The sequence below is a fragment of the Bufo bufo genome, chromosome 4, assembly GCF_905171765.1.
Source record: "Bufo bufo chromosome 4, aBufBuf1.1, whole genome shotgun sequence".
Lineage (NCBI taxonomy): Eukaryota > Metazoa > Chordata > Amphibia > Anura > Bufonidae > Bufo > Bufo bufo.
In genome coordinates this window covers 25658762-25683906 of record NC_053392.1, presented here as the reverse complement: position 1 = coordinate 25683906, position 25145 = coordinate 25658762, and the positions used below count along the sequence as shown (strand labels likewise).

At 45.1% G+C, this 25145-nt stretch overlaps 1 protein-coding gene across 1 annotated transcript in view; it reads right to left on the bottom strand.

Moving 5' to 3' along the window:
- Positions 1–25145, bottom strand: part of LOC120998915 — an 80059-nt gene that overhangs the window by 18627 nt on the left and 36287 nt on the right. Inside the window, exon 4 of the mRNA XM_040429794.1 lies at positions 12837–13028. Coding sequence (XP_040285728.1) covers positions 12837–13028 — 192 coding nt within the window. The remainder of the gene's footprint in view (positions 1–12836; positions 13029–25145) is intronic.

Genomic DNA, 25145 nt, shown 5'->3' with positions numbered 1-25145 from the left:
GTGATGTGAAGCCTGATTCTCTGCTATGACATGAAGACAGATTCTGTGCTGACATAAGGCCAGATTCTCTGTTACGGGACCTCTCTCCTCTGCCTGGGTGCCTGGGCCTAAATATGTGACAGTGGCCTGTTTCAGTGGTGGGTGACGTGAAGCCTGATTCTCTGCTATGATATGAAGACAGATTCTGTGCTGACATAAGGCCAGATTCTCTGTTACGGGACCTCTCTCCTCTGTCTGGGTGCCGGGGCCTAAATATGTGACAGTGGCCTGTTCCAGTGGTGGGTGACGTGAAGCCTGATTCTCTGCTATGACATGAAGACAGATTCTGTGCTGACATAAGGCCAGATTCTCTGTTACGGGACCTCTCTCCTCTGCTGGGTGCCTGGGCCCTAAATATGTGACAGTGGTTTGTTCCAGTGGTGGGTGACGTGAAGCCTGATTCTCTGCTATGACATGAAGACTGATTCTGCGCTGACATAAGGCCAGATTCTCTGTTACGGGACCTCTCTCCTCTGCCTGGGTGCCTGGGCCTAAATATGTGACAGTGGCCTGTTCCAATGGTTAGTGACGTGAAGCCTGATTCTCTGCTATGACATGAAGACTGATTCTGCGCTGACATAAGGCCAGATTCTCTGTTACGGGAGCTCTCTCCTCTGTCTGGGTGCCGGGGCCTAAATATGTGACAGTGGCCTGTTCCAGTGGTGGGTGACGTAAAGCCTGATTCTCTGCTATGACATGAAGACTGATTCTGTGCTGACATAAGGCCAGATTCTCTGTTACGGGACCTCTCTCCTCTGTCTGGGTGCCGGGGCCTAAATATGTGACAGAGGCCTGTTCCAGTGGTGGGTGACGTGAAGCCTGATTCTCTGCTATGACATGAAGACAGATTCTGTGCTGACATAAGGCCAGATTCTCTGTTACGGGACCTCTCTCCTCTGCCTAGGTGCCTGGGCCTAAATATGTGACAGTGGCCTGTTCCAGTGGTGGGTGACGTCAAGCCTGATTCTCTGCTATGACATGAAGACTGATTCTGCGCTGACATGAAGCCAGATTCTCTGCTATGGCATGAAGAGACTGATTCTCTGCTGACATGAAGCCAGATTCTTTGCTATGGCATGAAGAGACTGATTCTCTGCTGACGTGAAGCCAGATTCTCTGCTATGGGACCTCTGTCCAATTGATATTGGTTAATTTTTATTTTTTTAATTTTTATTTTAATTCATTTCCCTATCCACATTTGTTTGCAGGGGATTTACCTACATGTTGCTGCCTTTTGCAGCCCTCTAGCTCTTTCCTGGGCTGTTTTACAGCCTTTTTAGTGCCCAAAAGTTCAGGTCCCCATTGACTTCAATGGGGTTCGGGTTCGGGATGAAGTTCGGGTCGGGTTCGGATCCCGAACCCGAACATTTCCGGGAAGTTCGGCCGAACTTCTCGAACCCGAACATCCAGGTGTTCGCTCAACTCTAGTATTAAGGGTTAATGTACAATGCACGGTGTAATCCCAAATGGTTTTCCATAAGCAGCAAGAAGTTACTATCTGGCATGGAGACCATTTTTCAGATCAGTCTGGCTCAAGCTGAGGGTGAAGCTACAGTTTGTGAGCCTGACAGAATCTGGCACCAAGGAAAAAGAAAAAAACATTCCTATGGCTGCCAGAGCAAAGCAGGTGTGCTAGGAGAACCCCTGAGGGATAGAGGACAGCCATCTGTAGACTGTTTAGGATCACAAGGTACTGTGTATGATAGCAAAGGTAACACTTGTTTATGGCTATGGACTTTGTTGCTTGTGGGGAGGGTATATTGCCTCTGGCAGACATCACAGTTATATAATGGATTGGACATCCAATTGAAGATGTACAGCCCTGGCACATGATGGGGGGCTTATTACTGGCGCATGATGGGGGCTTATTACTGGCACATGATGGGGGGCTTATTACTGGCACATGATAGGGGGCTTATTACTGGCACATGATGGGGGGCTTATTACTGGCACATGATGGGGGGGCTCTTGTTACTGGAACATTGGGGGGGCTCTTATTACTGGCACGTGATGGGGGCTGGGCTCCTATTACTGGCACATGATGGGGGGTTGGGCTCCTATTACTGGCACGTGATAGGGCTCTTGTTACTGGCATGTGATGGGGGCTCTTGTTACTGGCACGTGATGGGGGCACTTATTACTGGCACTTGGTGGGGGGCACTTATTACTGGCACGTTAATGGGGGCACTTATTACTGGCACGTTATTGATTGCACTTATTACTGGCACATTATTGGTGGGCACTATAAGGACATTAGCTCAACCGGGGGCATTACAAGGGGGGATTTTTTGCATTGTCACAGTATAAGGAGAATTATTTCTATTGGGGGGGGCATTATGGTGGGCTTTATTACTCCCCCATGGTATGACCCCCTAGTAGCAGCACCAGCCTCTCCCTGCTCTGTGACTCCTCTGCCCCTTCTCCAAATCCTTATTATGAAATCTTTCTCATTAGGATAAAGCACAACATTAGCTCCGCAGAGCCCCCGGCCAAAGTGTCGAAGTGGCGTTCAAGATCCCCAAGGGCCAAGCCAAGTAATTGCAAGTTTTCAAGTGAAATATGTTTATGTTATACACATATAGCCTACACTGTGCCACACAATGTACAGTATACCACTACACTGTGCCACACAATGTACAGTATACCTCTACACTGTGTAGTCTGTTCTATAAGCACCCTTGTTCTGTGGCGGCAGACAGAAAATAATCTGGAAGTGCCCCTCCCGAGACCAAGCTCTGGATCCGCCACAGTTTAGAAATGTCAAATGTACACTCCTGTGAGAGGCGGGGAGGGAGATCTGTGGATGACACTGTTATAGGGAGGGAGATCTGTGAATGACACTGTTATGAAGGGGGAAATGGGGATGACACTGTCATGGGGTGAATCTGTGGATAACACATATACGGTAGCATAAGATGCTATATACGGTATGTGGCATCCACAGATTCCCCCCATAGCAGTGTCATCCACAGATCCCCCTCCCTATAAAAGTGTCATCCACAGGCAGCTAGGACATGTTAAAATCTGAGTGATTTTTTATTTTATTTTTTAAACCACAGACAGCAGGACTTTTCTTCCCTGTTGCGGTTTTAGGTATTGGGTAAAGTATCGCAGCATTTCTAAGCATACTTGTGTAAATGTATCGTTGTTATAGCTGCCCCCCCCTACTTTTGTCCTGGCCCCCAGTGTGCCCCCCCAAAATTTGAGAGCTAGAGACGCCACTGGCCCCGGCATCCTCCATTGTACGCATTTTTTGCTGGGGTTTGCCGTTATCTATGGACCGCATGCGGAGGAATTGCTCCCCCGGTTATAGACACGCTACAGTGTCTGGGTTTGGAGAATTTTAACCCGTTTAGTGAGTTTTTGTCTTTGTGTATGGAGTGTGCCACTTTATTTTATTGGTAACATTCTTTTGCACCTGGTAGCTTCTGTGTCACATGGTCTGTTGTGGGTGCGGCTTCTGTGTCACATGGTCTGTTGTGGGTGCGGCTCACAGCTTTATCCTGCCTCACATTGCATTGGTGATACCACTATGGAGGCATGTGAGAGTCTGGCTATGAGTTGGTTTCTAGCACTGTTCGGACCCTGTTCACACACCACGGACAGTTGAGTGGTAGGACCCCATGCTTGCTGAGACACCGTGACGTGGTGCATGAGGGGCTCCGATATGTTCCTGACTGGAAGATATTGGCAAAGTTCTCAGCTTTTAACATCGACCTGAGGAATTAGCTAGTATTGTCAGTTGCGTATCATTTTGGTGCATTTTTTGCAGTGATTTTTGTATGTATATTTTTTTATCTGCACAATGTAACATTTTGTGTAAGATGTTCTTGTGGTGCATGTGGTCCGCCCCGGCATCCTCCACTGTATGCATTTTTGGCTGAGGATTGCCGTTGTCTGCGGACCGCATGCGGAGGAATTGCTCCCCCGGTTATAGACAAGCTACAGTGTCTGGGTTTGGAGCATTTTCACCAGTTTAGGCCACTTTTTTCAGGGAGTTTTCATACCAGTTGCTTACATATTGCTGCATCCAAATAGTGATTATTAACCCAGTGGTGCTCAATAAATTAAAATGGAGCAGTCTTACCACTTCTGTAGATACAAGACAGTGTGTGTGAGTGCAATAGTGAATAGGAAGGGGTCACAGTGCGGGTCTCTTTCTCTAGGTAACAGCAGGATGAGGCTATCCCTCCTCTCACCCTGCTCGGCCTAGCCTGAACTATTTCGTCCAGCTAAGAAGAGCACCTTGCCCAACAAAGGCCACCCCTCTGGACATTTCCTCACTATTCTGGGAGCCCTATGTCCAGCCCTGACCCAGGTGGTACCAGTCCTGCTGTCAAGGGATTAGTCAGGTTCCCAGGATTAGAATAATCAAAGTCCCCATGTGTTTCAGGGGACTTCCGACCAGGTGTGCTGCTGGTTTCTGTATGTAGCAGCAAAACTAATTGAAGTTGGGGTGGCAAACATGGATGCATTGCCACGCCATCTAGTTTAAATCTCCTCCCCAGTGATGATGTCATGTCAACCCACAGACAAGACACCACTTGGCAAACAAACACGCAAACAATGATGCGATCAGTAATAGTATGGGGCGTGCTCAAGGCCATGTGGAGAGAGTGGTTAGTGCCTCCAGCATGCTAGCATATTCTGTCCTCAGCCAATGATCAACCATTGAAAGGAGGGAAGGGTCGGGGACTCCCATCTTAGTTCCTCATCCATTTCCAAATGTCTCCAATTCTCCTATTATGTCAGTGCAGCAGTCAGGAGTCTAACCTGTAGAAGCAGAAGATCGGAGAGGGGAGTGGGAGCAGTGTGTGAGCTCAGGCAGGGAAGGGGCGGTCAGCAGTCCTTACCCTGTTGGCTCAGTTTTAGCTGTCAAGGTAACTTGAACCTTTGGCAGCTTACAACTAAGCAGAATTGGGTATTTATTGCAGATTAAATTGCCTATAAAGCAAAAAATAAACAAAAAGTACAAACATTGGATTTAATAAAAGTTTAATTTTATTCTGATGACCTAACTGAGGGTTTGTAGGCCCTGTAGATATATTAAATTTGGACAACCCCTTTAAACTTCATTCTTCCACCATATTTATAAGACTGACGTTTACATGGAGTTGAGACCAGAAGAGCTTTTTTGCAGCATTAGGGGGGTCCACATCAATATACCTATAATGGGTATGTATTTATAAAGGGGTTATCAAGACTAAAACATTTTAACAGACCTTTTCAGTTTGGCTGGACCAGCGGTGGGGTTCATACTTACCTGATCCCTGCTGCTGGATCCCGGCAGCATCACTCCAAGGCCACCTCAGCAGGTCCCGGGTGTCTGGGAATCAATACCCTATTGACAGGTGTCATGTGACCACTGCAGCCAATCACTGGTACATCACTGTGATGCCCATCAGCAGGATCTTCATTCCGAGAGACCTGGTACCTGCCGAGGCAGCCATGGAGAGCTGCAGCTGGGATCTAGAGGTGGGGTCCAGGTAAGTATGAACCCCACTATGGTCCAGCCACACTGAAGAGGTCTGTTAAAACGTTTTAGTCTTGGATAAACAGATGACAGTTGTTAATGTGTAATAAAGACTCAGACACTAAATTCACCTGGAGAAGTTGTGATTTCCAAATAATTAAGCTCTCATTTATAAGAAGCTGATGATGACCTTTGTCTTCATGGAGATGTCCCACTGTTTGTTTTCCTATGGTTTCGTTAGCAAATACCTGATAATTTACCAGATCAAATCTTGTCGGAAAGTTTCCTTTCTCATCAAGGTGAATGGAATCTCCACCAGAAGTTATAAAATGAACTCTTCTTATATATTGGTTCAGCTAAAGGCAGTAGACATGAGTCTGAGTCTGACATATTGATTTGTGCATTTTGTTACAGTAATCATATTCCTAGGAGTCTCTAAAATCTTTCCAAACCTTAGATTTCACAATAAATGTTAAACATTGATAATGTCTCCTAATGAGCAGTATAGCTCTCTCCAGGTATGGTACTGTGTCTCTTCTCTACTAATCCACTCAATCTGATAGACTAGGTTGGATCGGCTTCATGGTGGTTAGTCTCTTACTTCCTGCTGTAATTTCAACTCCACATCCACTGACACAGCGATGGCTACCAACATCTCTCACCAGCTCTCAGTGGCTGCATTTGGCTATTGCTACACAGGTCCAGTCAGGCGCCATATTGTCACGAGGGTGTCAAGAACCACGCCTGACTCCGTTATACCCGGGTCAGGAAGTCGCAGCGGTTGGCTGCGCGCTCTATGTAAGATAGGGCTGTTTCCTTATGGTAGCTTTCTGGGTTTGCTTTGCAAACCCTTTTGGCTCACTCAGGGATCCGTAGCTCCTTCTCCTCAGCTGTTTCTTGTCCAGCACTCCCAACCTCCTTATATTCCCCTCTCACACTTCTCTGGTTGCCAGATATAGAGCTTCCTGCCTGGACATCTATTCTGACCCTCTGGAGCTGTGTTGCTGCGTTCTCTGGTTGTTGGTCCAGAACTCTACCCTCCGGATCCCTGTTGGACCTTTGTGGTCTGCTGTGGTCGCCCACCTGCGTGTATGTGTTTGTCTGTATTGTCTGTCCTCTCCCTGGTGTTTCCCTCTTAGTGTCAGTGGTGCGGACTAGCGATCCCACCGGCCCATTCACTATCTAGGGCTCATTTTAGGGAAAGCCAGGGTTTAGGCACGTGATCGCCGCACGGGTGAGGAACCCGTCTAGGGACGTCAGGGCAGTCAGGTGCCAGCCGCAAGGTGAGTCAGGGGTCACCACCTTTCCCTCTCCCTTGGGCAGGGCTTTCCCTTTTCCCTCCCTGTGCGTGACGCCGGTCATTACATTATATCTGCCCCTTATTTTGTGTAGGTAAAAATTTTTTTTTTACCTACTTAGAATCCAGTATGGATCAAATTGCTGGTCTGTCCAAACAATTTCATGGCCTGTCTTTGGAGGTGGCAGGATTGAAGGCGTCGGTCCTCCAGCAACAGCAGCAATTACAACAGACCGCAAGCCCAGCGGTTGCTACAGGTAACCAGGTTGTTGCGGAACCCAAGGTCCCTCTCCCTGACAGATTTTCTGGGGGAAGGGACAAGTTTTTGACATTCCGTGAGGACTGTAAATTATATTTTAAACTGCGCCCTTACTCCTCTGGTAATGAAAAACAGCGGGTGGGGGTTGTTATTTCCCTGCTGCAGGGGGACCCGCAGTCCTGGGCATTCTCTTTACCTACTGATTCCCAGGCTCTTCGGTCAGTGGATGAGTTTTTCGGGGCCTTGGGTCTCATATATGACGACCCTGACCGAGTCGCACTGGCTGAATCAAGATTACGGAGACTCCTACAAGGAGAGCGGCCAGTAGAGGAGTATTGCTCTGACTTCCGTAGGTGGGCTACAGATACCCAATGGAACGACCCGGCTCTCAGGAGTCAGTTCTGCTCTGGGTTATCCGAAAGGATTAAGGATGTGCCTGCATTATATGAGACCCCCTTTTCCCTTGATGCGGTTATGTCCCTTTCTATACGAATAGATAGACGCCTTAGGGATAGGTTGAAAAAACCAGAGCCATTGGTAACCCCTCCCAAGCAGCAGTTAGTCTGTACGGACTTAGACGAGCCTATGCAGCTAGGAGGAACTACTCGTCAGGTCCGCCCTCCTGAGGCTCGCCGTAGGCGTGGGGTTTGTTTTTTTTTGTGGGGAGAGGGGTCATTTCATTAATGTCTGTCCTTCTTTCCTCAGAAACAAAAGACCGTCGGAAAACTACTAACCCCAGGCTGTGTGGAGGATGTCAGCCGGGGGGTATACGTTTCCTCCATACGTACATCGCAATTTGTGTTACCAGCGGTTATTGTTTTTGGTGATAAGACGGAGACTAATTCTTTCTTTCTAGACAGTGGAGCAGGGGTAAATTTGATAGATGCCCATTTTGCCCGCACTATGGGTTTGTCTCTCTGTACGCTACAGAGACCTATTCCCATATTCGCTATTCATTCTGCTCCTCTGTCTCAGAGAGACCTCACTCACATTGTCCATAACTTACACCTTCGGGTAGGGGACCACCATAACGAGTTGCTTTCATGTTATGTTCTGGAGGGGCTTCCCACTCCGGTAGTGCTGGGTCTTCCCTGGTTGGTAGCGCACAATCCAGTGGTGGATTGGCAGGCCAGGGAGATATTGGAGTGGAGTGAGCAGTGCAGAGAAAATTGCTTAAATAGCAATTGCTTAGTCGCCTCCATAACTACCCTACCTACATTTATTTCGGATTTTGAGGACGTTTTTTCTGAAAAGGGTTGTCAGAAGTTACCACCTCATCGTCCTTATGATTGCCCGGTTAACCTTATTCTCGGCGCAAAAATACCCAAGACCAGGTTATATAATCTTTCAGGTCCAGAGAGACAAGCCATGAAAGATTATATCTCAGAGAGCTTGGCTAAGGGACACATCAGACCCTCTTCTTCACCCGTGGCTGCAGGGTTTTTCTTTGTTAAAAAGAAAGATGGGGGCCTGCGTCCTTGCCTAGATTTTCGCGAATTAAATTGGATAACCATCCGAGACCCATACCCTCTTCCTCTCATTCCTGACCTGTTTAACCAGATTGCGGGTGCTAGGTGGTTCTCCAAACTCGATCTTAGGGGGGCCTACAATCTGATTCGTATTACGGAGGGGGATGAGTGGAAGACAGCTTTTAACACCCCTGAGGGGCATTATGAAAATCTAGTTATGCCTTTCGGTCTGACCAATGCTCCTGCCGTCTTTCAACATTTCGTTAATGACATTTTTAGTCATCTTATCGGCAGGTTTGTGGTAATATACCTAGATGATATTTTAATTTATTCGTCTGATCTGAGAAAACATGAGGTGCATGTCAGACAAGTACTGCAGGTCCTACGGACGAATAAATTATATGCTAAAATTGAAAAATGTGTCTTCGCCGTTCAGGAGATACAATTCCTAGGTTATTTTTTATCTGCTTCAGGTTTCCGTATGGATCCTAGGAAGGTCCAGGCAATTTTAGATTGGGATCTTCCTGAGAACCTCAAAGCACTGCAACGGTTCTTGGGCTTCGCAAATTTCTATAGGAAATTCATTAAAAATGATTCACTTATTGTAAAACCCCTTACTGACATGACTAAGAAGGGGACTGATTTTTCTAAATGGTCTGACGCCGCTAAAGTTGCTTTTTCCTCTCTAAAAGAGAGGTTTACCTCCTCACCTGTACTAGTCCAACCTGATGTCTCCCAGCCTTTTATTGTTGAAGTCGATGTGTCAGAGGTGGGAGTGGGGGCTGTGCTGTCTCAGGGTCCGTCTCCTGGCAAATGTCGTCCTTGTGCTTTCTTTTCTAAAAAACTATCTACAGCAGAAAAGAACTACGATATTGGCAATAGGGAACTATTAGCTATTAAACTAGCGTTTGAAGAATGGCGTCACTTTTTAGAGGGGGCAGTCCACCCCGTCACTGTGATTATGGACCACAAAAATCTTCTGTACCTCGAATCAGCTAAGCGTCTCACCCCTAGACAAGCTAGGTGGTCGCTATTTTTTACCAGGTTTAACTTTGTGATTACCTATCGTCCTGGGGCAAAGAATACCAAGGCTGATGCACTATCTCGTTGTTTCCCTGGAGGGGGTAATGTGAGTGATCCGGTGCCCATTCTTCAAAGAGGAGTGGTTGTTTCTGCGGTACACTCTGTTCTGGAGGGGAAGGTGTTAGAGGCCCAGGGGGACGCCCCGGTCTCTTGCCCCTCAGAGAAATTGTTTGTACCGTTGAACCTACGTTTCGAATTATTAAAGGAACATCATAATTCGGCACTTGCTGGGCACCCGGGTAGTAAAGCAACCTTGGAGCTATTGTCTCGTCGTTTTTGGTGGCCAAGGTTGCGTCAGGATGTATTGGATTTTGTGTCTTCTTGTTCTACCTGTGCACGCGTAAAAGTTTCACATACACGTCCTGCAGGGTCTCTATTACCACTCGTCATTCCCAATAGACCGTGGACACATCTGTCAATGGATTTTATCACTGACTTACCTTTGTCTGCGGGTAAAACAGTTATTTTGGTAGTAGTGGACAGGTTTAGCAAAATGGTACACTTCATTGCGTTACCCGCACTACCTAATGCTAAGACTCTTGCTCAGGTATTCGTCAGTGAAATCGTGAAGCTTCACGGGGTCCCCTCCGATGTTGTTTCGGATCGGGGTACCCAGTTTATTTCTAAATTTTGGAAAGCTTTTTGTTCCCGTTTGGGGGTACACTTGTCCTTTTCCTTAGCTTTCCATCCTCAGTCCAATGGACAGACTGAGCGTACCAACCAAAACCTGGAGACATATCTAAGATGTTTTGTGTCTGAAAACCAAGAGTTGTGGTCATCATATTTACCGTTAGCTGAGTTTGCCATAAATAATCGTCGTCAGGAATCCACTGGCAAGTCACCATTTCTTGGTGCATATGGTTTTCATCCCCAATTCTGTACTTTCAAAGAGGGGGGGTCTTCTGGGGTTCCCGAAGAGGAACGGTTTTCGTCATCTCTTTCATCGGTATGGCAGAAGGTGCAAGCTAACTTGAAAAATATGGGAGGTAAATACAAATGCATGGCTGATAAGAGACGGTCGCCAGGTCCGGACCTAGGAGTGAATGACTTTGTGTGGTTGTCTACAAGGAATATTAAATTAAAGGTTCCCTCTTGGAAACTGGGTCCTAGGTTTATTGGTCCTTACAAAATTGTAGCCATCGTCAACCCCGTGGCTTTTTGCCTGGAGTTACCTCAGACTTTAAAAATCCATAATGTCTTTCATAAGTCGTTACTCAAGAAATATGTTCCACCTCTAGAACCGTCACCGCTGCCACCCCCTCCTGTTGTTGTGGATGGTAATCTAGAATTTCAGATATCCAAAATTGTTAATTCTCGTCGGGTCCGCCGCTCTCTTCAATATATATATTGGAGAGGTTACGGTCCCGAGGAAAAAATGTGGGTTCCTGCTTCTGAGGTAAACACCGACAGGTTAGTTCGGGTTTTTCATGCCTCTCATCCTGAGAGACCTGGTCCTGAGTGTCCGGAGGCCCCTCGTAGAGAGGGGGGTACTGTCACGAGGGTGTCAAGAACCACGCCTGACTCCATTATACCCGGGGTCAGGAAGTCGCAGCGGTTGGCTGCGCGCTCTATGTAAGATAGGGCTGTTTCCTTATGGTAGCTTTCTGGGTTTGATTTTCTAACCCTTTTGGCTCACTCAGGGATCCGTAACTCCTTCTCCTCAGCTGTTCCTTGTCCAGCACTCCCAACCTCCTTATATTCCCCTCTCACACTTCTCTGGTTACCAGATATAGAGCTTCCTGCCTGGACATCTATTCTGACCCTCTGGAGCTGTGTTGCTGCGTTCTCTGGTTGTTGGTCCAGAACGCTACCCTCTGGATCCCTGTTGGACCTTTGTGGTCTGCTGTGGTCGCCCACCTGCGTGTATGTGTTTGTCTGTATTGTCTGTCCGCTCCCTGGTGTTTCCCTCTTAGTGTCAGTGGTGCGGACTAGCGATCCCACCGGCCTGTTCACTATCGAGGGCTCATTTTAGGAAAAGCCAGGGTTTAGGCACGTGATCGCCGCACGGGTGAGGAACCCGTCTAGGGACGTCAGGGCAGTCAGGTGCCAGCCGCAAGGTGAGTCAGGGGTCACCACCTTTCCCTCTCCCTTGGGCAGGGCTTTCCCTTTTTCCTCCCTGTGCGTGACGCCGGTCATTACACATATATTTTAAAGATTTCCCTCCAGCCACTTCTTGCCTCAAGGTCCTACTTTCTTACTGCTTCCTCAAGAGTCTACTCTGGTACTATATGCAGTTATTCCATACGCTTTCTTTCTGGTTCCATACTCTGCATTATAACACCTCTCCTGCCCCTTCCCTCAGTGGTTCGGCAAACTGCTCTTCAGCACTTATCAGTACAACCCTGAGCTCTGCATGGGACTGCTGTGATGGTTGGCATCACCCCCAGTAATGCTGTCAGGGTAGGCTGGTGCCCTCATTAACAAGTGGATCACAAAGCTGTCATCAAAATATGGGCCAAAAACAAATTGGTGGCAAAAATTTTTATTAAATGAGGTCTCCTTCCTTTAGTGCTAGTGAGGGTTACAGCAGACAGTCACACAGAATTATGTGTATTATTAGTGTTACTGGAGTTCGGAATATGACAGAAAATGTTGGAAAAGTCTGAAAAATCTTACCTTCCATTTGACATTTTGGGTGGTAAATATTTGGAGATGTTCTTGTCTTTTATGTGAGCAGATCAGATGATGTGAGGCATAAGCCACAATATACACCGCAGAATACACACTGAATGTGTAACGGAAATTGTCTACATCATACAGGGAGTGATCCACATTACCTAGAACATCTCTTTCATTACATGGTCTATAAGATGAATACTGTCCAGAGCTGCAAGAAAGATAATCATTCCATACATCAAACATCAGCTCAACCTCTGGATACTTTAGAGGACCGGCTGTGAGTAAATATTCTTGTAATCCTGGAATTCTTCCTTTGTGAGGAGTGAACTGCAAAGATCCATGAAATATAGTAAATAAGATGAATCTTTCAGGTAAAATAACTGAGAGCATGATTACAACTCTTCTAGGATTTAAGTCATCTGAAAATATTAAGTGCAATGTCTGTAAGCCATATGAGCTACCAACAAATATAATCACATTGCAGTGAATCTTCTGTATTTTATAGAACACCTTCCTGGAGGCCATAGATATTTTGAAATTGGCAGAATTACTGACAGATTCTGTATAAGCTATGCAGACCCCGCTCCGTGTAATTACATTGTAGAGCTCCATGCCGGCTCGTTGGCTGCTTTCATCATCTACTGTCACCATCCCCACCCAGCTCCAGCCAAAGTTCTCCAGTAGGAGGACAATGGCTTCATACTGAGTGGACCCATCAGGGACTGTGCGATAGAAATAAGGAAACAGGAGCTTGTTACTGAAGATGGGATCCATCGCTCCATAGCTGATCTGTAGGGAGAAAACAGGACAAGAAAACATCAAAGAAATGTGAGAATTGTGTGTTATCAAACTAAGAATGACATGTGTATCCAATGGAAGCAATCCTCGGTTCAGACCCTAAAGTTATCTATACACATTAATGTCTGCCTGGGTTTGGTTTACCTCTAGTAGCAAGACTGGGGGTAAAGTTAGGTTACAGGAGACCCAATTACAACTTAGAAAGCAGATTAAGGATGATTTAACTGATTCTGAACTTATCAGATTCATTACCAATTTCACAAACATCCTGCTCTCAAACTAATCTGAAGTTTTGTCGATTTACACATAGCGCCAAAATGCTGCCAAGGCCATTTTACTGTGGAAATTGGAGGGAAAAACAGAAGATGAAGATGAAAGATCACATGACCCTGGGAGGGCGGGGGAGGTGGGTGCTAGCCCTGATTGGCTGAGAGGTTGATGGACAGCCTGTCAGCCAGTCAGAGGGCAGGATTCTGCCATGTCCTTTTGCTCAGAATACCAGAGACGCTAGTCAATTACAGTAGGTGCGGTAGGTAATGTACAGGGATACCATAGGGACATAAATAGGTAGATCCAGGGTTTTATCAGGGAAAGCATAGGAAGGGACGGGTCATTCAGAGAGGTCTGTTTCATATAGCTGCTGCCAGTGATAAGTTCATGCTGCACTGCAAAATCTGCAAGCAAGAAAATATCACAACTAATTTTTTTCTGTAAATGGACAGCCAGCCTTTAAAAACAATTCAAGTTTCTACAGTTGATTAGTGTTTTATAGGCTTATTGCCAGCACCTCCAACATCAGGAGCATTTTCCACTTTTTATTCTCAAAACCTGTATTAATTTAGCTACTGTACCATATACAAAAAAAAGCTATGAAACTCCAATTATACAAAAATATATAGCAATCTTTATTTAATAATAAAAAATAAATAAATATATATTCTAAAGAAAAAAAGGCAAGATGGATATTGATACAGAGAACCTTGCAAGAGGCGTTATCCCCAATATAGTGACCCACGTCTACAAAATATACGATGAAAATAAATGGCACTACGGAGGGTATCATTACCAAGATGATGAGATAAAACATCTCCAACAATCACCAATAGATCATACAAGAACATCAATATGTTCAGTTATTTAATAACAAAATTGCCCCATAGGCCCCCAGGTATGTGGAATAAACACAGTATTGCATTGGCCGTGTCGCTGAACAGGTCACTATATTAAATGCAGATGTCAAAAATATCACAAATAATAACTGCCATGCAACCTGCACTAGCATCAAAATATTACTCTGTACAGCAGCGCTGCAAATGTATTATATTATATCTAGATACCAGGCATTATTAGTGAATAATTTATATTCCTGTTTTAGTTAACATATTATATTGCATCAAGACACAGTGCATTATTACATAATAGGTTATGCTGCAATAAAAGTCTTTTTTTTTACCAGTTTCAGATTTGCAATATCTATTGTGGTTCAAAAGTTATCAACACAGGGGGGCGGAGCTAGCGCCGGACTGAGATGGACGCTTAGTTTACAGCTCTGCTAAAGTGACCGAACCTAGCACCAGCTATAATTAGCCCCGGCGAGTAAGGATGGTAAAAATCGGGAACCCCAGGCTGGGAGAACAAACCGTGACCCCCAAAAGCCAGATCCCAAGTGGAGAAATGGACAAATTTCTTAAAATAGCAGTCGCTACGATCGCGGCACGCGAATCTAAGATGGCGCCGGCTCAGCAAGCTAAGGCCCTGAAACACACTCCTGCACACTCCGAAGGGGACAGTGACTCAGAAGATCGCCAGCCTAACTCGGACCTACCGCTCACCAGACGTTATCTGGACCGGGCGCTTAGCAGAGTAATGGAACCCATACTTACTGAGATCTCGGCGTTCCGACAAGAGGTGAGGCACGTTGGAGAACGGGTGGAAACACTCGAAACACAGCAGGCCGCCTCCCTGAATCACCAATCAGCAGTATCGGCCTCACTCCGCCGATGTACAGAGCATCTTAATGAGCTCCATAACTCCCTGGAAGACCAGGAGAATAGGGGGCGCCGAAACAATTTAAGATTCAGAGGGATTCCCGAATCAATAGGGACGGGAGAGATCGCTTCCACCATCATATCCATATGCGACTCCCTGTTAGGTCCCGATTACCCTCATGAAATCGCTATAGAACGTGCACACAGAGCGCTACGCCCTAAACCCATGCAGAATTAGCCACCCCGGGACATTATCTGTAAGTTCCTGAACTTCCCTGTTAAAGCGGCCATTTTGGATGCAGCTCGCAACCATGCGGATCTCACCTATGAAGATTCCAGACTGGAGATATACCAAGATCTGGCTCCCTCCACCCTCAAGAAGAACCCTAAAACCCCTGACCGACTGGCTTCGGTCCAACAACGTTATGTACCGCTGGTCATATCCATTTGGGCTTGCCTTTTCCACCGCAGGCAAGCGGTTCAATATCTCGTCTTATGCTGATGTTGCACCAATCATTACAGAGCTGGACATTCCTGCTATGCAAATAGAGAATTGGGAGCAATACCATGACCTAGGGGACCTGCCTGAGCTCCCCAAAGTGTTACCATTTAAAAGTCCAGCGCACCCCAAAATCCTCAAGATCTAAGAAAAGAGGCCACCAGCTCACACCTAGGAGCCTCTCGCAAGACCCTTAAAAAGAATCGAACTCCAGTTCACCAGCACCGTTTACCCTATTTTGGAAGCGACATGACAACAGCTGTCCACTGTTGTTCCCGACTCTGAAATAATTTGAGTATTAAGCTGTTTTCCTCCCTCTTTTATAGATGCTAATTGCCAGGCTTTTCCTTGCTTACTACCCCATGACCCTTATCTTAGTGCTATTCGGTCCACTACCTGGTCAATTGACCAACTACCCCCCCTCATGATTGAAGTGTACTTCTGTATGCTCACCTTTCTTTGTATTTCTGTTCTAATTTTATTGTTTATGTTTCCCCTCATGTTTTTCATCCCAAGGTACTTGTCAACCTTCTCTATGCATTGTGAGATCCCCCCTACCCGGGTCAGCATGCAGAAAATGATAGCGGTACCCTTTTCCTGCACTGCACTCTCCTGGAGGACACAACATTGGCTTCAAGGTACTCCACCACACACAGCCCGCAATGGCTGACCTACATATAGCCTCATACAACGTTAAAGGCTTCCATTCCCCTTCAAAGCGAAGTCAAATCTTCTCTATCCTAAGGAAGGCCGGAGCGGATGTTGTGTTCCTCCAGGAGACCCATTTTCGATTTAATCATTATCCCAATATGAAATTCTCTCACTATTCAAACTGGTACCACTGCGGAGGAGGTACTTCAGCATCAAGTGGAGTTAGCATAGGGTTTCAAAGGAAAATCCCTTTTAAGTTTGTAAGCCACTCACTTGATCCTGACGGGAGATTTATGCTAGTGAAAGGCACCATAGGTCCACAAACTTATACCTTTATTAACCTATATGCCCCCAATTCTAACCAGTCCCGCTGGTTCTCCAGTATTTTTCAGCTCATTAACTCCTTTAAAGAAGGGTTAGTAGTGTTAGGAGGAGATTTAAATATTGCTCTATGTCCACAATTAGACACTTCCTCCCGAAAATCATCTCACTCCGGCAGATCCCTCCAAAATTTCAGAGATAACCTTTGGAATCTCCAACTGATGGATGAGTGGTGATCCCTCTATCCCAATACATCTGACTTCACCTTCTACTCCTCAATGCACGGCAACTATCACCACCTAGATTACTTATTTATATCCCAAGAACATTTGTATCTCTGTAAAGAAGCTTCAATAGGTTCCCTGCACCTCTCAGACCACTCCCCAATCTTTCTCACGGTCACAGTCCCAAATAGTGTTCCTACATGTTTCAACTGGAGATTAAATGAATCCCTATTGGGTTATAAACCCACGATTGAATTGGTCTCCAAACACATCACAGAATATTTTTCAATAAACAAGTGCCCTGACCTCTCCGCAAACACCCTTTGGGATGCACACAAACCCTGCATCAGGGGTCAATTTATCAGCATTGGTTCATATCAGAAAAAACTTAGGGAGAAAACAATTGATGCAGCCCTCAAAAATATCCAGAGATTAGAATCACATCATAAAAAAGTCCCTCAGATCTCCATCTTCAGGATTTATCAAAACATAGAGCAGAACTTAAAACCCTCTTACAGACCAAAGCGGCCAAATACTACATGAATTCCCAACACAAATACTTTGCCCATGGTAACAAAGCTACCAAATTTCACATGAGTAGGATAAAAGGAAGAAGAGCCGCAAACCATATTCATCAACTTACTTCACCTGACGGCAAATCGGTTTTCTCTGCCCCTCAGACTGCTGCCCAATTTTGCTCCTTTTATGAAAATCTTTATAACCTCCCTACCAACACTCCACCAGACACTCGGGCGTCCATCATCTCAACCTTCCTTGACTCTGCTAATATTCCCACCGTCTCCCCAGATCAAAAGCTAAAATTAGAATCGCCTTTTACCCTAACCGAACTTAATAAAGCCTTGAGCCAAATGCCGAAAGGTAAAAGTCCAGATTCAGACGGCCTTCCAGTCTCTTACTACAAAACTTTCCACAATATCCTCCTACCCCACCTCCTTGAGGTTTGCAACTTGGCGCTAAAAGGGGTACCCCTATCCAGGGACATGACAGCAGCCCACATTACACTCATTCCCAAAGAAGGGAAAGACCCTAAACAATGCTCCAACTATAGGCCTATATCCCTCCTAAATATAGACCTCAAACTCCTAGCCAAAATGCTAACAGACTAGCTATTCTCCTCCCCCAGCTTGTACACAGGGACCAGGTGGGTTTCATCCGTAATAGGGAGGGCAAAGATAACACTTCTAAAGTGATCAATGCGCTGTGCCATGCTAACCACTCCTCTACTCCCTTGCTTCTCCTCAGCACTGATGCTGAGAAAGCATTCGATAGAGTCAATTGGATGTATTTGAAGGATACCCTGCTTCGGTTTGGCCTCCCTGGTCCCTTTGTGCAAGCCATCTTCACCATGTACAATCAGGCGACAGCTTTGGTTATGGTTAACGGGACCCTGTCCTCCCCTTTCGCTATACGGAATGGGACAAGACAGGGCTGCCCCCTGTCCCCACTTCTATTCATTTTGGCTCTGGAACCGCTCTTATCCATTATAAGGTCGGACGGGAAAATTGAAGGTCTATGTTTGGGAGGCAATGAGCAGAAAATTGCAGCATTTGCAGATGATGTTCTCGTGATGACAACAAACCCACTAGTTTCGCTACCTTATATACAATCCCACCTCAACCTTTATAGCTCCATCTCAGACTTCAAGATTAACGCCAACAAATCCCTAGTCCTGTGCTCAGGAATCCCCCTTTCTACCAAACGGCGTCTAATGGAGAACTTGCCTTTCAATTGGTCTTCTCCCTCCATTACCTACCTGGGTGTTATAATTAGCCCCATAATAAAAGACCTTTTCTCCCTTAACTATGTCCCACTCAAATCCTCCATTTTTGAAACCATAGATAACCTTACTCTTTCCAACCCTACATTATCTTGGTTCGGTCGCAAAAACCTGCTTTCCTCCCTAATCATCCCACGTCTCACCTATCTGCAACAGGTTTTGCCGATCCCCATACCTAAACATTATTATACCTAAATTCAAAAAAAATTTAGGTCCTTTATCTGGAATGGGAGAAAAGCCAGACTTGCACTCTCCCTTCTTACCAAACCTAGGCAAGACGGGGGTATAGGACTTCCAAATCCAGAACTTTATGGTAAGGCGATTCTCCTATCTCGTGCCATAGCCTGGCTATGCCCCTCTCCACACTCTGCTGTAGTGGAAATGGAACTCGACATACGCCACTTAGAGCACTCCTTTTAGGGCGCCAAAACGTCCTAGCCGAACCCCTATCCCACTACCCGATTGTCAAAGCAACTTTAAGAGCATGGAAGTGGCTGTCCTCCTCTCATTGTGCCATCCCTTTTCCCTCCCCACTCCTATCGGTAAAAGATGTAATTGACACGGCCCCCATGGCCCTGAGAACGGCTACGTCGCAAAACCTCATCACTTCATCATCAGGGATATTATCACTGTTAGACCATACTGGTAACACACTTGATTTAGACACCATGAATGCTTTATTGGGCCCTCGCCCATGCGATATCTTTACAGTCTCATACCTCAGAGCCTATATAAACCAACACATCCATGGGGGTGACCTACAACGTTCTCTAGTGTCCTCTAGTGTGGTTTGAATCTGTGATTTCCCTCCCCACAATTCCAAGGAAACTTATATCACAAATTTATAGCAAGCTTCGCTCTCCGCCTATATTAGCCAGGCCTGCCTTAATAAAACATTGGGAAATGGATTTGAACATCACCATCCCCTTTACATCTCTCCATAAAATTCTTGACTATCCCCACAGGGCCTCCCGCTGTGTCCGAATCCAGGAGAATGGGTACAAAATTCTAACCAGGTGATACAATACGCCAGGTAAATATGCACTTTTCTCTCAAGCCAATTCAGACGCATGCTGGAGGTGCCTGCGGGAGAAAGGGACCTTCCTCCACATATGGTGGACATGCCCCCTTATAAACAAATGGTGGTCTGAAATCTTCTCCCTGGCAAACAAAATTTGTCATACTTCTTTTCAGTCATCTCCTCAACTGGCGTTATTATCCCTCAATCAAGATAAAGACCATCCACACACCCCCTTCATTTTCATGCAATTGCTTATAGCCGCTCGCCTTATACTTCCCAGATTCTGGAGGCAAAGTCAAACCCCATCTATAGAACAATGGTTGCAAAAAGTTGATCAAATACACAGGTTCGAGGAATTATCCTCATGGGATAATCGTACACATATCGCTTTTATCAAAAAATGGCTCCCCTGGTCAACCTTTAGATCACCCCAAAACAAAGACACCCCTCTAACCCTCTAATCTACTAAGGTTTCTCACTCAGGCTTTCAGGGACCTTCAACTACATATAGGACAGTGGTGCGCTTCTCACCTTGTCATCTGCAAACACCCTCTCCTCCCATACAACTGGACCAGAAGCGTAATGATCACCTTAGGATACCACAACTCATTCCCCCAACACCAGTAGTTCGGAACTCTTTCCACATCCTTAATTCCCTTCTGATTACCCATTCTACTGTGCTCTTTGATTTCTGACAATACTTGATTGTAATTTACAATGTATTTAATTGCATACCGATTTGGCCTGCGAGCCTTTACCTTGGTACCCTGTTACCCTTTGTTCTTTATTGAAAAATCAATAAAAATATAAATAAAAAAAATAAAAAAAGTTATCAACACAGAAAGGTCAAAACTTTTGAGCCTTCAGCTCTGTGCTCAGCACCAGGGACAACACCTTGAACAGGACAAATAGCTGTGCATCACAGGGAAGGTTCCTGGTTGTTGTAAAAAATCGATCAACACAGATCCCCCATAACAGTGTGTCATCCACAGATCCCTCATAACAGTGTCATCCACAGATCCCCCATAACAGTGTGTCATCCACAGATTCCCCATAAGTGTCCTCCACAGATCCCCCATAACAGTGTGTCATCCACAGATCCCCCATAACAGTGTCCTCCACAGGTCCCCCATAACAGTGTCCTCCATACTTAGGTATTTATAAGGATTTTTATTAGTTTTAATAGCTTGATAGTGTTGGTAGATAATAGATAGATAGATACGTAGAGAAATAGATAAAATAGATATTATTTTATTAAATTAGTTTTAGAGGCTGGGAATGTGATGTGGGAACTTGTGTAGTTTATGATATTACCACCGTTGTAACATGACTGCTTGAATTTATATGTAAAAGTGCTCCATCTCTTTAGATTTATGTGATGTAACATTGCATCGTATTTCTGTATGTTGTTATTAGAATTTTTATTAGGTTTTTAATAGCTTGATAGGTGTTTTTTTAGTATTTTTATAAGGAATTTATTAGGCTTTTTATTAGTTTTAATAGCTTGATAGGGGTTTTATAGGATTTTTATAGGAATATATTAGGATTTTTATTAGTTTTAACAGCTTGACGGGGGTTTTATAGAAATTTATTAGGATTTAGGATTTTTTTTTTTAGTTTTAATAGCTTGATAGGGGTTTTATAGTATTTTTAAAAGACTGTATTAGGATTTTTATTAGTTTTAATAGCTTGATAGGGGTTTATAGGATTTTTATAGGATAAATTGGTAGATAGTAGATAGATAAATAGATAAAATAGATATTATTTTATTAAATTAGTTTTAAATATTTTATATAAATAGATATTATTTTATAATAGAATATTTATCTACGCTTCAGGGGCATACTGTATTTAATAACAGATCATGGAAAAAGTCCTATAGATAGATAGTTAGATTGAAGGATCAATTAGAATTGTCAATATTTATAATTGGAAAGATAGAATCGGCTCCCGGGAAAATTGTGTGCCGCTGCTGTCGCTCATAAATAGCGTCTTAGGACACGGTCTTGTCTCTATGGCCAAACGCTTCTATTTCTGAAAATGCCGTTTTGCTCTATACCTATTGTTTTCTGCGTCTCGTGTTTGCGTGAGTAATCCGACATAAGCTCTTTTAAGTTGTCAAAATTAACAAGTTGAGTGTTAGTGATGTTGAGATTTATACCCATAGATAGATAGATGGATGGAAAGATAAATAGATAGATAGATAGATAGATAGATAGATAGATAGATAGATAGATAGATAGATTGATAGATAGAATTTAGATAGATGGGGTATACGGATGTATAGATACATAGATAGATAACAGATAGATAGATAGATAGATACATAGATATATGTATAGACTTTATATTAGGACATGTCCTGATAGACAGGTTAGATAGATAGATAGATAGATAGATAGATAGATAGATAGATAGATAGATAGATAGATAGATAGATATGAGATAGATAGATAGCAAATTGATACATAGATATGTAGATAGAAATATAGACGGATAAATAGATAGAATTTTGATAGATTAGGTATATAGATATATAGATAGGTAACAGATAGATAGATAGTTGGATAGATAAATGGATAGACAGATAGATAACAGATAGATAGATAGATAGATGATAGATGGATAGATAGACTATAGATAGGTAGATAGAAAGATAGATAATAGATAGAAGATAGGTAGATAAATTAATAGATAGATACATAGATAGATAGATAGATAGATAGATAACAGATAGATAGATGCATAGATACATAGATATATGTATAGACTTTATATTAGGAGATGTCCTAATATAATGGACTTTAAAGGGAACCTGTCACCGGGATTTTGGACTAGCTAAGGACATCCGCAATCCCCAGTCCCCATAGCTCTATGTGCTTTTTTTGTGTAAAAAAACTGATTTGCTACATATGCAAATTAACATAAAAGAGTAATATCTTACTTGTGTGACCAGAGAAGAGTCATATTTTCAAGTTCTGACTCATCTCAGGTTAATTTGCATATGTATCAAATCGGTTTTTATACACAATAAAAGCACACAAAGCTATTTGCGGATGTGCTAGCGGCCATCTAGCAGCCCATGTCCTCAGCTCTATACACAAAATCCCGGTGACAGGTTCCCTTTAAATATTTTCATGGACTAAAACATGGACTGGCCTACTGGGCCGGTAGCCTTCACTGCCACATGGCCGGCTGTGCAAGGAGGCTCCTTGGCTGGTGTAGCGACTGCCACAAACACCACATACTGTAACGACAGCAGCCTTCTCTCACCTCCTGGCAGCGCCCTTACTACTGTATAGAACCCTGCCTGTGTTACAACTTGCACGCTACAGGCATAGTCATCAGGACCTTGCTGTGTCTGCTGAGTTTTGAACCCATGACCTTCTGTATCAGAGATAAAGCACTTACCCACACAGCTATAAGAGCTGAATAGACACTGACTGAGAAAATATGAGACTTCTACAGTAGGCTCTGTTATAGCTGTTATATCCAGTGTACATCTATACACATGACAGCTGCCCCAACACACCCAGTACTGCTATATCTCTATATGACAGCTGCCCCAGCACACTCAGCACTGCTATATCTCTATATGACAGCTGCCCCAGCACACTCAGCTCTGCTGTATCTCTATATATGATAGCTGCCCCAGCACACCCAGCACTGCTACATCTATACACATGACAGCTGCCCCTGCACACTCAGTTCTGCTATATCTATATATCTCTAAGTATTACTATACAGTAAATAGATATATAGAGATATAGCAGCGCTAAGTGTGCTGGGGAAGCTGCCATGTGTATAGATGTAGCATAGCTGGGTGTGCTGGGGCAGCTGTCAAGTGTATAGATGTAGCAGAGCTGGGTGTGCTGGGCAGCTATCATATATAGAGATATAGCAGAGCTGAGTGCACTGGGGCAGCTGTCATGTGTATGGATGTACACTAGCTATCAAAGCTATGAATGAGTCTACAGTAGAAGTCTCATATTTTTTGGAGAGAGGCACTTGATACTGACACATTGGGGGGGGGGGGAGATGGCACTATGATACTGGCACATGGGGGGGGGGAAGGAGAGAGGCACTTGATACTGGCACATTGGAAGGGGGGAGATGGCACTATGATACTGGCACATGTGGGGGGGGGGGGGTAAGGAGAGAGGCACTTAATACTGGCACATTGTGGGAGAGATGGCACTATGATACTGGCACATTGGGGGGGAATGGCACTATGATACTGGGACATGGGGGGAGGAGAGAGGCACTTGATACTGGCACATGGGGGAGAGAGGCTCTTGATACTGCCACATTGGGAGGGGGGAGATGGCTCTATGATACTGGCACATGTGGGGGGGTGGTAAGGAGAGAGGCACTTAATACTGGCACATTGTGGGGGAGATGGCACTAAGATACTGGCACATTGGGGGGGGGAGATGGCACTATGATACTGGCACATGGGGGGGTGGGAAGGAGAGGGGCACTTGATACTGGCACATTGGGAGGGGGGAGATGGCACTATGATACTGGCACATGGGGGGTGGGAAGGAGAGAGGCTCTTGATACTGGCACATTTGGAGGGGGAGATGGCACTATGATACTGGCACATGTGGGGGGGGAAGGAGAGAGGCATTTGATACTGACACATTGGGAGGGGGAGATGGCATTATGATACTGGCACATGGGGGAGTGGAAAGGAGAGAGGCACATGATACTGGCACATTTGAAGGGGGGAGATGACACTATGATACTGGCACATGGGGGGTGGGAAGGAGAGAGGCACTTAATACTGGCACATTGGGGGTGATGGCACTATGATACTGGCACATGGGGTGGGTGGGATGTAGATAGGCACTTGATAATGGCACATTGAGGGGGGAGATAGCACTATGATACTGCCACATGGGGGGGGGGGGGGATGGCACTATGATACTGGCACATGGGGGGAGGAGAGAGGCACTTGATACTGGCACTTTGGGGGGGGCCAGATGGCACTATGATACTGGGACATGGGGGGGATATAAGCACTTGATACTGGCACTTGGGGGGTTTGGTGCTAAGATACTGGCACATGGAGGGGTGGGAAGGAGAGAATCACTTGATACTGGCACATTGGGGGGAGATTTCACTATGATACTGGCACATTGGGGGGAGAGATGGCACTATGATACTGGCACTTTGGGTGTCACAAGGGTGTCAAGAGCCTCGTCTGACTCCGTTATACCCGGGGTCAGGAAGTCGCAGCGGGTGGCTGCGCGCTCTATGTCTAAAGATCACGCTGCTTCTTAATGGTAGCTTTCTGTGTTTGCCTTGCAATCCTTTTTGTCTCACTCAGGGATCCGTAGATTCTTCTCCTCAGCTGTTTCTTGTCTGTCACTCCCAACCTCCTTATATTTCCCTCTCCCACTTCTCTGGTTGCCAGATATAGAGCTTCCTGCTTGGACTTCTATACTGACCCACTGGAGCTGTGTTGCTGTGATTCCTGGTTGTTGTTCCAGAGCGTTACCCTCCGGATCCCTGTTGGGCTTTTGTTGTCCGCTGTGGTCGCCCACCTGGGATTATATGTTTTGTCTGTATTGTCTGTCCTCTCCTTGGTGTTTTCCTTTAGT